At 41.1% G+C, this 14,721-nt stretch overlaps 1 protein-coding gene across 10 annotated transcripts in view; it reads left to right on the top strand.

Moving 5' to 3' along the window:
* The window catches only part of tns1a (tensin 1a), an 87,115-nt gene that overhangs the window by 11,782 nt on the left and 60,612 nt on the right, over positions 1 to 14,721 (top strand). For all 10 annotated transcript variants that reach the window (XM_034864720.1, XM_034864721.1, XM_034864727.1 and 7 more), the window contains exons 2-3: positions 9,858 to 9,972; positions 13,188 to 13,225. In XM_034864720.1, coding sequence (XP_034720611.1) covers positions 9,858 to 9,972; positions 13,188 to 13,225 — 153 coding nt within the window. The remainder of the gene's footprint in view (positions 1 to 9,857; positions 9,973 to 13,187; positions 13,226 to 14,721) is intronic.

Raw genomic sequence — 14,721 nt, 5'->3', positions numbered from 1 at the left:
TAATAGTTATTTCACAACTAAGGAAATGTCCACAAAACCACACACACCTACACACATATAAGGAGCACAGAAATGCTTACCTTTCAAAGCTATGTCTATGTTGTGTTCTTGTTCTTGTTCTTTGTGTGTGTGTGTGTGTGTGTGTGTTTCCCTGGGATTGACTCAAGGAGACAGAGCAAGAGAGCTCATTAGCAAACATGGCATCGCAAGTTCATTAGCAGCCGGCTAATGATCATAAGCAGCCTAGACTTCATGATCATACCTCATTGATCTGTGTGTCTCCATGTCTGTACCTGGTATTGATCATATCTCACACTCGCGTAAACAGTATAAACACTGCACTGTCACGTACACGCACAGTCACACACACTCACAAATGGATGCATCCATAGAACATCACACCCACATATAAGCAGGGGGGCCGTCATACTGTAGATTCACATAGATCTTGCGCATGCACACACACACACACACTCTCATATACTACAATCTGGCAACCGGCCCAACGTGTCAGTCCGCTGGGATCGGCTGTGTTCAGCACCATAAATAAAACATCCTGAGCTCATATCTAAGTTCCTGTACACTGATCCATACTCCAATGAAGTATAGGCTATTGTAAAAACTCAGATTGATGTGATACATATTTTTAGATTCTTTGGATTTGTCCTTGTTTTTCATTTCTAAAGGGGATCCCCTTGCTTCTCCAGGAATGTGTACATTTCAACAAAAAAACATAACCTTGACAGTATTCTTTTTACATTTTAAAGAAGGTTACAGCTTGAGATGTTCCGATACCGATCGGTATCGCCCCCAATGCGGCCTAAAACGCTGGTATCGGTATCGGGAGGTACTGCAGTTAATGCACTGGTCCGATTCCACGTAATAAAGCCCTAAAGAAAATCTACGTTAAAGTAGTTTATTTATGTTCTTTCACTGTTATTACTGACTATTATATATAATAAAAGAAAGTTCTGTAGCATTTATTGTTGAGTTTAACCTGAGCCAGACTGACAAGAAATATAGAAATCATATCCCATCCATACAGGGATAGTGGTGTACAGTTGTTAAAACATAATACAATATATGACCCACTATCGGATCAGTACTCCTTATTGGCCGATGCACAGGTTCAGGTATCAGTATCGGGAAGCAAAAAATGATATCGGACCATCTCTAGTACCATTCTGCTCGACATGCATTATGATTATGGGTACTTCTGTGCTGCCAATCACTGATGCACCCATAATCACAGTGAAGAAGCCCCCAACTGGGGTTATAACCAGAATAATGACTATCCTGATATGAGATATTGAAATATTTACTACTGTAAAAAATGTTCATAAATGGAACTGCACGGGACAACACCTCAATCAACTTGCATTGCTTTATGTTTTTAATTCATGGCTCCTTGACATGACAGTTTTTATTTATTTTATTAAAGCTGGTGAGGTGAGAAGTGATGATGAGTCTCACACAGTTTCAATAAAACGTCTGATGAATTCTCTCATTAAAGTGGCACTACATCAATTTTACACATAAAGATCAGTTGACTACTTGGATTACTGCTGGTGCTACAAGTTGTCAAATATTTTAAGTAAATAACCCTAATAATGTCATAGTGATGTCATCAAGGTAGTACCACTACACATTTATATTAGAAAGACAGCCTTACAAACTGGGCTGTGGAGTTGTGGAGTTTACAATGCAGAGAGGGAATAAAAAAATGCTATTAAGTTGCATTCTGGGAAATGTAGGATCGAGTTTGACTTATACTATGGACTAAAATTCAGGATACCGGTCATCTCTGCTACTTCAATTTTGACAGTTCCTATTAAAATCTGCCTCCTGAGGGTCGCTCAACTTCATGGAAGTGCAGTACAAAATCGCTAGAGAAATCTTGATTAAACACAACTTTTTGTGTGTGTGCATTAAATCAAGTGTGACACCCCTTAGCATTCTAATCGTACACCATACCATGTAAGTGTCACCACTGTCAAATCAGCAGAAAGTCCACCATAGTTTTTATGTGTGTTTATGAAAACACATGAATTTATGAAACTAGCTTTCTAGAATAGGAAACACGTCAATGCTGACACACTCATATGCATATAAATATTACAAATATCATCCTGGTTCTCATTTTCCTTCTTGTTGTGCTTCTCGTTTCTTGTTTTTTTCTCTCTCTCTGTCTCACAAAGGCGCCCATTGTGCCTGACAGAATTTCAATTTGGTGGAAATTGAAAGCAGGTGTGGCTCTGCTTTTTCATCTCGGGGGGGGGGGGTGCAGGACTTTCTCTTTTCCTGGGCCTGTGAGTTTCTGCGTGGCCTGTTCCTCATGCTCGACTTCAGTGAGTCATGTCATCCGACGTTTTAGCTGATTTTGGCGCTCCTTGTCCTTTTTTTTTGGGTCCGGGTGACTCATTCGCTCCTTCTGCTTACCTCGTCCATCAGTTAGGTAGTGACTCCGTGTGAAAACAAACACCTCATTCACTCGATTTTCTTTCTCGCATAATATAGATCTTACAGTGGACCGCCTTAAGGGGAAAGAGAATAATTACTGCAGCCTCTATGACCCCTGTGCTGTCTCAAAATAGTCTTTTCGGTAGGAAGAAGAGAGGAGCAAAGAGCACGGATCCTAACCTAATCAACAAGAATTTTCACATTTTTTTTTCAAAAGAAACCCTCATTTTTTGTGCCCAAGAGAAGATGATAGAAAAACAGCTAAATTAAAATTCTGGATTTAGTTTCTAAAGGGCAGTATTTATTTCACTATTCCATAGACGGTTATTGCACATTAGGGGACACTCTCACTGAACAATTATTGGACTAAAGGGTTTGCGTTAGATTACATCATTATACAAAATGATACTGTACATTTTTATTCCAACATGCTTTGTGTTTTTAAACCATTCTTTCAATTCAAGAAGAAAGATTTTCCTCTAAATGAAAGTAGTTTCGCATTGCTGGACCTTCCTCCACAGCGTGGATAGGATATATAGTCTAGCTGGCAGTCTGGATTTACCCTGCAGAGATCTGAGGGGCGGGTAACCATAGTCCTCATAAATCCACCTGAGTTTAAAATTCTCACACAAAGATAGCTGAAGGTGACATCTGGCCGAAAAAAGGACATATGCCAAAACAACGTGGATGTAGGTTAACTGAAAAGTAACAGAACCACATGTGGAGTTTTTCATCAGATGAGCCTTGTTGGACACATGTGTAGGACTTAAGCTGGAAGTGGGGACGTTTGTGTTGGCGTACGAGTGTGAAAGTGGTTTTGAGTGTCTGGGCCGAGATGAAACAGCTGAAAATGCACATGACCTAAACAGAAAGTCCAGACTTTAAGCAATGACCTTCATATTGAAACTCTCCCCTCTTGATAAAAAGTCCCTACGTTGCACTCTGTGTATATGATAATTAAGAATAAAGTTGGTTTGAGAGAGCTGAGTATATTTACGTGTGTGTAGTTTTGGAGGGCTAGAGTTCATGGGTCCGATACATAGCCTATCAGAGAGAGAATAACATATCAGAGTAGATTTATATCCTTAAAAAGTTTTGTTGACCTTCATGGTTTCAACTGTAATATCCAACAAACTGCCACACATTCTTGTATTGTAGCTTGTATTTTTGGCCACTTGGGGGCAGCATAAACAAGTTGTTGACACAACATTTACATATCATTACAAGCAAACAAATTACTTACACATCTTGCTGATAGGTTACAGAGCAATATTAGCATTTATTTATGAGTCACCTTTATTTCCATGTTAATGTCAGTCTAATATTACTTTTATCTCTGTTTTTGGTCTCCACTAACCCCTGAGAAATATCCGCTGTTTTAGCAGCTGAATGCTCCACTATGTCCACCAGCTAGCCGCTAACTTTGTCTTTGTCATTTTTGTACTATTACCTAATAATTGTATCCACAATTTAGTCTCTAATGGGTTTATTAGGTAGGGAGTCAATATAATTCCTGTCAAAGTGGCCACCACAGGAATATAACTATTTCCCATGAATATTGTCCATCATAAAAGAGGACACATTTGTGGGTTTATACACTTGACTGTCTAAACAAATAACTAATAAAGTTCAATCTTTAGGTGTGCATGCATGCCTAAAGACATGTCCTATTGCTTGTGTTGTATGTGCCAGGATGAATTTGTGTCCATAAAGAAAGAGTAGTGCCTGTGAGAGAGTCGTCCCATCTCGCTCTCTTCCTTTCACTCCCCTCCTGCTCCCACGTCTTGGCTCTAAGTGGGGTCGAGGTAGCGTTGTGATGCTTTTCATTAGCTAAGTGCAACTGAGGGAGAGGAGCACAGGGCCTTGATTTACTGGGCCTGCTGTCTATACGCCTAGACACACACACACACACACACACACAAACACACAGGCTACATACGCACTCACAAAACACCTACTCTCCTCCTCCTCCATCCCTTGCTCTTAACCCGCTTGCTCTATCCCTTTTTTCTCCATCTACATCCATTTCCCTTCCCTTCCCCTCTCTTTCTCTTTTTCTTGCCATCTCTCTACATGACTCTCCTTTCAATTTTCTCTTCCAGGCCTCCCATGGGACTCCTCTCCTAACATGACACAGATGACAGGGCTTGTGATTTTTCACTTTTCTGTGTTGGCTTGTCTTTTGGATGTATGCTTTTTTTTTTTTTGGAGTCAAAGGCACAGCTTCCATTAAATAGAGCAACGCCCTTACAAAGTGACTCAAAGTGTCCATGACTGTCAATTGTCTGAATTTTGCAGCTTGAATTATGGCATTATTTCGAGAAAAAAAATATCATCTTGACGCAATATTCATGAAGATTTCCGCATGACAGTTGGTTTTTGGTCATGATGGTCGAGAGTCTCTTGGTTTTCTTCATTTTGGCGAGACCCTCGTTGGTAAATGTCCATTACTTTGGCGATTGAACTAAATGGGCTCTCTGGCTCACGATATTGCATTTATAAAGATGCTCAACACAGGTTGCATCTTATCATTTTTCTCCTACAAGCTTGTATTTATTTAAGAACAATCTTGCATTAGCAGTGGAGTTATTCAGAAAAAGTAGGAAGGCTTTCAGAGCATACAGAAACAGATTAGTTAATCCTGAAGTTCTGAACGTTTTCTTGATGTGAACATCAGGAGGCAAGTTGTTTTGTACCCGATGATAATAATAACAGAATCTGTCATGGAAGGTCAAGAAACTGATGGCATTTGTTGGTGCACTGGCTTTCTGGTTATATGCCAAATTGTGAGCTTTACTAACATGTTTACTCCCTAAAAAAAGAAGTAGAAAACAGTATGGAAGCCTTTGAAACTCTAAAGGTTATTTCCACTGTGGACAACCCAAACTAAGTATGATCCCTGTTTTTCTCTTCGTTGATGGTTGCCATTTAATGCTGCTGAGGCCCTTTTCAGTCTCTCTGAAAAACAAGTTGAATCCCAGATGCTACATGGCAGCCATCCAAGAACCATTTGCACTCCTGTTGTGGTGAAACTCACCATGGGCCTGTATGCCAGTGTGTGCATTCACTTGTGTGTGTGTGTGTGTGTGTGTTTGCAAACTGGTGGTTGTGTGTTTTCTTATGTCTTTTGTTTTTAATCCCCGCTCATCCATCATTGTTTGACAGCACACGTTGACCCCAGTTGCCGTGGCAGCCAGGTAACCATGGCTCCTGCCTGAGACACAGCTGGCTGCATCGGATTGGTTTAGCCGGCGGCTTTGTGCCAGGTCGTCTTTACCATCAGGGCTGTAGAGTGGCACCAAGGTGCTTCAAGTGCTAAAACCCAGGCAGGCCCGCCCCGCCAAAGATGTCCATCCTAGTTAGTTATGGTAGTTACATGTTAAGTCTGGAAATCTTTTTTCTTTTCATTCAAATTAATCCCAGTTTTTTGGGACATAACAATACTTTTTCACAGTTACCTGTGTAATTTCTTAGAGTTTTATATATATTATAAATTAAAAAAAGAATTATATACAAATACTTTTTTAGGACGGACTCCACTGACGTATTTCTACTTAAAGAAAAAGATAGGTTACTCGTATAAAAGAGTCATCAGCAACAGTTTCAACAGTTTCAAGAAGGACATAAAATATCTATCTACGTCTATATACATACATATCATTTCCCATGGTATACTCTTTTGTCTTCCCTCTGCACCGTTTTGCATTTGTTCATCTCAGCGGTCCTCCAATACTTCTGATGGATATCGGTCAGCTCAGATTACATCCCTTCACTTTAATGAAAGTGTGTGTGGAAGAAACGTCTGCGGCCTGTCTGTGTGTAAACCTGAGCTGCTGTTCAGCGTCAACTCGTGAATGAAAAATGTCTTCAATGAGATGGACACCAGCCCGGTTGTAAATTGTTACTTCTTTTTTTTTTTTTTTTTTTTTTTACAGGAATTATCAGGTTAGCATATTGTTTGTGTGACGCTACCTGTTGTAATATGCTGCGTCTGTGCTGTGCAGCCAAGGCCAACCATGATTCCTCTGTGGAGCTTATAGCGAGCGTGTCACAGCGTGACAAAAGCCATTAAGATTTAGGGAGATAGGGGAGGGAAAACGCTGAGAAATACACTTTTGTGAACGCTTTGAGCCAAATTGACTGTGGCACACACAGAGAGAGAGAGAGAGAGAGAGAGAGAGAGAGGGAGGGAAGGCGAGAAAAAAAGCCAGGGAGCTTTAATAAGAAAGTACAAATGAGCTCAAAGACAATGAAGCAACGGATTACACAACTTAGTCTCGCTTTCATCTGTGATCCACATCCTATACCTTTGTAGTTGGGGGAGTTCTGGTAGGGGTGATTTGAATTAGTTGTGGTAGTAGAGGAACTGTGGAAGTAATAGTAGTGCAGCTGAAGTTGTTGCGAGGAGATGCACGTGAATGTTCCCGCCGTTCCAACACAGAAGAGAAGGGAGTTGTGGGTCTTGCAGGCCCGCAGAGGGGCTGACGTGCACAGAATCTCAACTCGTCATGCAGCTCAACATGTCGACCAAACTGATTGGTTGAATCAACTTTCACTGCGGAATATTGACGTCGCTGAGCGAATATAGAGTTTTTCTCCTCAACGCAGCGGGCCTGGGTTGTACTCCTTTTCTGTATGTCCTTCCCCCTCTATCTCTCTCTCTCTCTCTCCCCTTTCATTTCTTCAGCTGTCCTGTCAATAAAGGTCTAAAAATGGCCCAAAAAATAATCTTTAAACGTCTTTTGCAGGAAGCAAACTGGCTCCTAGACATTGGGGTTTGATTTATTTCACTCCAGCTTGTGAAATAGGATCTTACTGAGATTATTTAATTTGCAGCATTGACAAGAATCCCTCCATTTTTAACTGGGGATAATCCAGAACTGGAATCCCTTTCAGATGATGAATGGGATTGGTCACATTTGTTTGTTCTTTTTGAGGTGATAGTTGGAACAAGTTGTCTTTAAAACAGTGTTTTTCATTAAAAAGGCTCACAGTCCAGCAGTGCCCAACCCAGACGGGCCCAGCTGCATAAATACACAAAGGAAATGACATCACCATTATGACTAACCTAAGGCGGTTGTTCAGACAGGGGATTTGGGAAAAGAGAGCTCAGTAGAGGTGTTTCGCTGATCCAGTAGGGTGTCAGAAGGTGAACAACAAGAACGAAACTGTCAGAAGAAAAGAGCAGATCTTGAAACAGCTTCATTTTCTTGTTGGTGTGTGTTTTTTTATGAATTTGACCTCCAAAATTAAAAACAAATGGTATCAAACTAGCCAAACCAATAGAATAAAACCTGATTAAGAGCATTTAATCTGCAATGCATTACTCAGAAATAGGGTTGGGTGATGAATGCAATACTTTATAGAATTGAGTATTGAAAAATGCCTTCGTCATACAATACCAATTTTCAATACCTAGGTGGCAAATCTCAGCAGCATCAGTGAGCCAATAAGCATGCAGCATGCTTCTACCAAGATCTAATAATGCTGGTGATTGGCTGTTACAAGTGGTAGAGACATACAGGAACGTCTCTATGTTACATACAGAGACAGGGCTCACGTAGTAGGAGCGGAAAAATAAATAAGTGTGCTATAATGTGTAAAAATGTTGAATTTATTTTTGTTAAAATGGCTGGAAATGTGAAAACAACCTTTTTTAGTCATTTGATGACGCTCTCATGTGTTCGGTGTTAGGTTGAGCTGCTTAAGAGTTAAGGCACCTTCAAAGGGAATTCTAGGGACCCAGTTACAGTGTTCTTGGCTGCATTTCGTATGCTCCGGGTTAAACTAATCAAACCAACATTGAGTAATGTGCAGCTCTTTGGAAGGAAAATTAGATTTCAACATAGCGATGCTTTGAAAGTGTTGGAAATGTCACCACATGTCAGGAAGAAATCACATTACTCGTGGAAGGTCTTTGGTGTTCCCCCTTGTTGTTATTCTCCTAGCAAGCAACATTCAATAACCACACCTTCATCATGCTAGTCATCATCATCATCAGCATCATCATCATCATCAAGTTCATCATCTGTGTTTCAATATCTTTGCTTTTAGGGGGCAGAAAAAAAACCTATGCACCTTTTATTCCTCGCTACTCTGCTCAGGTTTTTGGTGCAGTTTCTGCACACACACACGCACACACACACACACACACACACACACACACACACACACCCAAACACACACACACACACACACACACATGCACACATGCACAAACACACATGCACATCTATACAGTACAGTGTGAAGACACACACAGAGACACACACACACATACACACACATGCACACATGCACAAACACACACACACATAAACACACACACACACACACACACATGCACACACACACACACAAGCACACACACACACACATGCACACACACGCACAAACACACATGCACATCTATACAGTACAGTGTAAAGACACACACATAGAGACACACACACACACACACACACATACACATGCACATCAATACAGTACAGTATGAACACACACAGCCATACATCATTCCTTGAGTTTTTGAGGTTGTTGACTGCTGTGAGGCTTTTTTCTTTCTTTCTCCTCTTTCATTAATTAGTCATTTAATTAGAAAACTTCAAAGTGAAAACATCCTCTGCTGGTGGGTGGACCGTGTCAGTGTGTGTCAGCGTGAGTGCATGCAGATGCAACATTGTGACACAAAATAATTTAGGTTATGAACATGTCTTTTTGGTCTTTGATCAAATGTAAATAAATCATATTTTATCAAAGAGAAACTGAATTAGATAATAATGTGATGTGTTTATTATTTATACTTTTAATCTATAAACTTAGCTCAGAAACAACGCTTTAGATGGGTTATAGCATTTCTGCAATTAATGATTATCAATGTATTAAACTGTAAATATGTGTCAGTTCATAATTTAGTTTATAAAATGTCAGAAAATGGTAAAAATTAGGGTTATTAAATTCTCTTAGAGCCCAAATTGCATCATTAAATTGCCTGTTTGGTCCGACCAACAATCCAGAATTCAAAGATATTCAATTTACAAAGGTATAAAACAGAGAAAGGCTTAGAATTCTCACATTTGTAAAGAAGGAAACAGTGAATATTTGGCAATTTGCTTAATAAATGACCTCCATTATCAGAATTTCTCATCATTGGTTTTGTAGCCAAAGGAAAAATACTTTCACAGTAAAAAGAGAAATATTTTCTTGTATATGAAGAAAGAAGTCATCTAAACCGGTCAGCTGAAACCATCATAGACTGAGATCAAACCCCTCATTGTGCAGCCATAGACGAATATATCACTGCTGAATCCCGAATGTGTTTCTGTTGGCCGTGGACCTGCTGGCATCCAGTCAACCGACTCCCTCCTGATCTCTCTTCCTTCCTCTTCTTCCCACAGCCCGACGAGCTGGAGGGCATCCACACACACACCTTCAAGCTCAAGCCATTCAAGAAGGCCAAGAGCTGTGATATATGCAAACAGGCCATCACCAAGGAGGGTCTCATCTGCAAAGGTGAGTGTCAAGGGGGGGGGGGGGGGGGGGGGGGGGGGGGGGGGGGGGGGGGGGGGGGGGGATGAATCTGAGCAGGCGGGAGATCAGAGTGAGTGATTTGTGAGCAGACAGAGCACTTCATTCAGAAAGATGTTCTCCTGATTTGTGGCTTGGTTCTATCAACTGATTCAAATATACTCTTTTATAAAATGTTGTAATATAGCAAACATGCGCATCATATTTCTTAAAGCACAAGTTGAAGTCTCAGAAACGGATTGGTTTTGTCCAACCAACAACCTAAACTCTGAATGCATTCAGTTCACAATAAAATAAAGAGTGTCTGGCTGGTGCTATGTTCCACATCTGTCTGGCTCTGCATCCCTCTCCATTTCTTTTGCCTAGTACGTTTGTTTGAACTCAGCTGTGCATGTTTATGTACAGTATGTATGCATGCATGTGTCTAATGTTGCAGCTTTGGTTTCTCTCCCCTCTTCCTCCCTCAATCCCTTTAAGCCCCCGCCTGCCCATCTTCCTCCTCACATGATTTCCATTCTAATTTTAGAAGAACTGAAGGTTTTACTGTCACTCCGAGAAAAGTCCAGGGGAAATTAATGTTGGAGGACTCCCGGGCAGCCTCACATTTTCTGTTTTTCTCTCTCTCTCACACCCTTTCGCTCGCTCTCCCTTACTCCCTTTTTGAACTACAAACACTGCGTCTTTAGCAGAAGCCGAGTTGACACTCAGAAGCCCGGCGGTAGCGGAGCGGGCCTGTGTGGGGCTTTGGCTGAGGATTTGCTGTTAAAATTAGCATGGCTGCTGCTGCTGCCGCTGCTGCTGCTGCTGCATTAGCCTAGATAAGAGGGGGGAAAGGAGTGAGGGGTGGGGGTGTCGAGCGAGGCAGGATAATAAGGGAGAGAAATTGGGGTATAGGGGGTTTGCGAGATAGACTTTGAAAACAAAGGAGAGAGAGTGCAAAGGGGAGCACAGGAGAATTACTTTCCCTTTCATCCCTCTTTTGTCCATCCATCCTCTATGTTAAAATACAGTAGACTGCAGTAAGCTTTCCTTGCCATATAAAGTCATCCAGCTTAAAGCCAAAACTGCCTCCGGTAGCAGCTGGTATGTGCCCAACTTGGTTTAATCAGCAACAAATACATATTTCTGTGCTATTAAATGCAACTGCACTGTATGTTCACAAGCACAACACCTGGACACATGTTCATCTGAGCATCCTATCAGCCCTTTACACATTGCTAGAGGGCTTGTAGCCAAGAGAAAAGATCTGACAATAAGACGGTGTGCTGTGCCCTTTGCCAGATGTGTGCACATGTTGAGAATGTACATGCTCTAACTGGCTGTGTTTGTATTGTTGCCTGCACAGTCTTCTGATTTACTGTGTGCCCTTAACACCTTAAAAAAATAGTTTATTGGGAAATACGTTAGCCGGGACAATAGGAAACTACAATCCAAGCGTACGTTTTTAAACTAATGCTTTTGTACGGATTGTGTTGTTAATTAGTGAGCATTAAAGGTGCTGATATGCAGAGCCATGCTAGCTCTTTCTCCCAGTTTCAAGTCTTTATGCTAAGCTAAGCTAGCCAGCGGCTGGCTGTCTCCTCATATTCAACCGGCAGATGTGAAAATGGTGTCTATATTCTCATCTACACATGCGGCAGAAAGTTAGAGGACGTATCTCCCAAAATGTGAAACCATTCCTTTAAACTTTCTCTTAAATTGATGAACTTTGGTGCCACAGTGTGTCAGTAACATCTTCCGTTTGCTTCACTCAAGGGACCAACCATGTCTGATATATTCACGTGTGTGCATCATGTCTGTAGTGTATTTCCTTGGTCTTTGCACGTGTTCCTTTGCTCTTTTCTGAGATGAAGCACTATATTTGTACCTCCTGTGGATAAGTGCTACTCATTAACAGTATATAAAACCACACGATGATAATGATTGCCCCTGGTGCCTGCACGGGAAATGCAAGGCAGCGTATAATGAAACATCAGTTATTCGAACAGATAGGAAGCAAAGAATTCCACTGTGATCAAGGACACTTTTAAGAATTTCGAAGTGCACTTTTTATTCTGGAAACCAGGACTTCATGTAGTGTGAAGACAGATGTTTATCAGTTATGTCTTTCTTTACACTGCTGCCTTCTAGTTCTGCTTCACTTTATAATGTTAACATTTACATTTATTTATGCAGTATGCTGCATTTGAAAAACCTGGTTTGGATCCCATCTAGGCTAGGCTTTTCATTTACATGACAGGCGATGACAGCTGGTTATTCCTAGAAGATGAGCCAATGAAATAATATTAGGAGAGAGCTGCCTCTCTAATTGGATGGACAAATATTCACTTTCACTCTTACCATCTCCAAATAATTACCAATCAGCGCTTTACACACACACACAAAATGACCAAGCAATCCATTTATCACCATTACGCAGGTTTACCTTAATTAACCAAAATGTGTTTTTCTAACAGTCTGCTTCTCCTTGAGACCACCCGGAACATTTGTACACAGCGTTGTCACTTCTGCTCACGCATCGGAAACACCCACACCACCTGGGGACCACCTAGGTTGACAGCCAGGCCCACAGGTGCGGGGGGGGGAGTCAAGCGTTACACCCGCCCAGACATCAAAACATGGCCGCTTGCATGCCTGGAGGTCGACATAATCGCACTCCGTCTCTGTTTCTGACAATGAGATTGATTTTTAACTCATTTAATACATACTTCAACGTCTTTAAGGAAGCATCTAGTAGTTTTGGCGTATTTACCTGCTTACTGTATTGCCACTAAACACCTCCATCTAAAGGACTTATGTCAAGGCGGGAATCAAGAGCAGGAATACTGAAATACAAATACATGACTGGATGATATTTGCTTTGTTTGGTCACTTGGGGGCAGCACCACAGCATGTTAGCGTCAGGATGAGAGCTGACCTTGTTTCCTACTCAGTGCATTCAGCAGCAAACGCAGCTGTTCTTCAGAAAAAGGCTGAATGCACCACATTTACAATTTTGCTGAAAAGCACCATACCTGCTGCTTGTATTCTTCGATCTATTTAGAGAGAAACTTGTGCATTGATCCCATGTGGAGATGGTGTGCACAAGTGGCTTATCTTTACTGTTTAATGACATTGCTTTTCCCCCACCCGGGCCTGCTCTTGTCTGTTTAAATTACAAACCTAACATAGTCTTTCTTTTTCTTTTCTTTTTTTTGCAGCTTGCCGGTTGTCCTGCCACAGAAAATGTGAAGTGAAGGTAAGACACTAAACATCTTTTACAACTTATAAATACTGAGTTAGTACTCGATATCCATACTTATGTACACCCACATGCAAACGTATGCTTATCAACACTCTAATGCATGCAAGACATATTTAAACATCACACTTATATTCATGCAAACACACGTATTCTACACATTCAGACTGATACACACACATTTACACATGCTGTAGATAAAACCTTAGACTTATAACAAAAGCAACATAAACAGTTGGAGTTTAGAGCAACTCTGTTATAGTTCATAAGAGTTGATATCCTTAGTATGTCTAGAAACATGCATATGTGATCACAACTGTAAAGCTACAGCTGTTTTCATGTAGTTTCAGACTTGTAGTAAATGCTGCACTCTCATTCAGTTTAATGAGGTACTGGCACAACAGGGTTGCAGACGCAGGGGGATCCAACCAAGAAAACGCAGATTACCACAGCAATAATGTTGAAATTGGATCGACTTTTGCCATAACTGAATGTGATATCATCCCGCAAAAGCACTGCATTGGTCAATTAAATACTTGCAAGCGCACATTCCTGTTAGATTACTTTGTGACTTGAACTCCGTTCTATTGAAACCCGCTCAGCAGAGGACTTCAGACAGCTGCTTGTTGTAAAATAATTGTCCTTTTTGAATTCCAAAGTTGTATACCTCTTACTTATAGTATGATAAACCCCTGAGTAGTGGTTTAACATGTAACAAGACTTTAAAGTTGTGGTTTTAGTCAAAAAACATCTTTTCTGAATCATATGGCCTTGCTGATATGTCTTGTTTTTGCCCATTAAGTCCTCCCGATACATTTGCATCACGTAATACATTTTATAATTCCCTTTCACACATTTTCTTTGCAAATAAAAAAAGTGTTTATTTTGTGTCCTGAGCGAAATGTTGTCTGAGAAGAAAATCGTGAAAACCGATGAGGAAGTAAAACCATCGCATCGAATCCCATATTCTGCAGTTCTTCCTCTTTCGAGTCACCCTCCCCACATTTGATCCCAATCTGCAATGGAAAAGAATGCATGGGGAGAGAAAAATAGAAAGGAAGGGAAGGGAGGGAGGAATGAATGGCGGCGAGAAGGGAGGAAAAAGGGCGGAGGGGAAGAGCGTAACAAGGCTATTCTTAGTGGTTTTAGTTGGGACTGATGAAGAGAAATGTTCTCTTCTCTTTTCCCTGCAGTCTGACCTGGTTCTTACCTCCTCTCCCATTTCCCCCAAAACATCCCCAAAACCATTGCTCAACCCAAATATTACTGTAAGAACAAAAAGCTGAGTGTTCCCAAAACATTTGAGGAAAAATCTCCCAAATACCTCTACAACCAGGCACAGTCATTTGTGGTGGTAATTGGGGGAATAATCAGAACAGCCAGAGTCATGAGTCATTCATTTTGGTGGTGACAGACATTGGATGGGAAAGGGATTGAAGGAGGAGAAGAAGAGCTGTGTGTGTGTGTGTGTGTGTGTGTGTGTGTGTGTGTGT

The sequence above is a fragment of the Etheostoma cragini genome, chromosome 24 (assembly GCF_013103735.1).
Source record: "Etheostoma cragini isolate CJK2018 chromosome 24, CSU_Ecrag_1.0, whole genome shotgun sequence".
Lineage (NCBI taxonomy): Eukaryota > Metazoa > Chordata > Actinopteri > Perciformes > Percidae > Etheostoma > Etheostoma cragini.
Note: the sequence above shows the minus strand (reverse complement) of the source record. Positions and strands in the feature narration are given on the sequence as shown.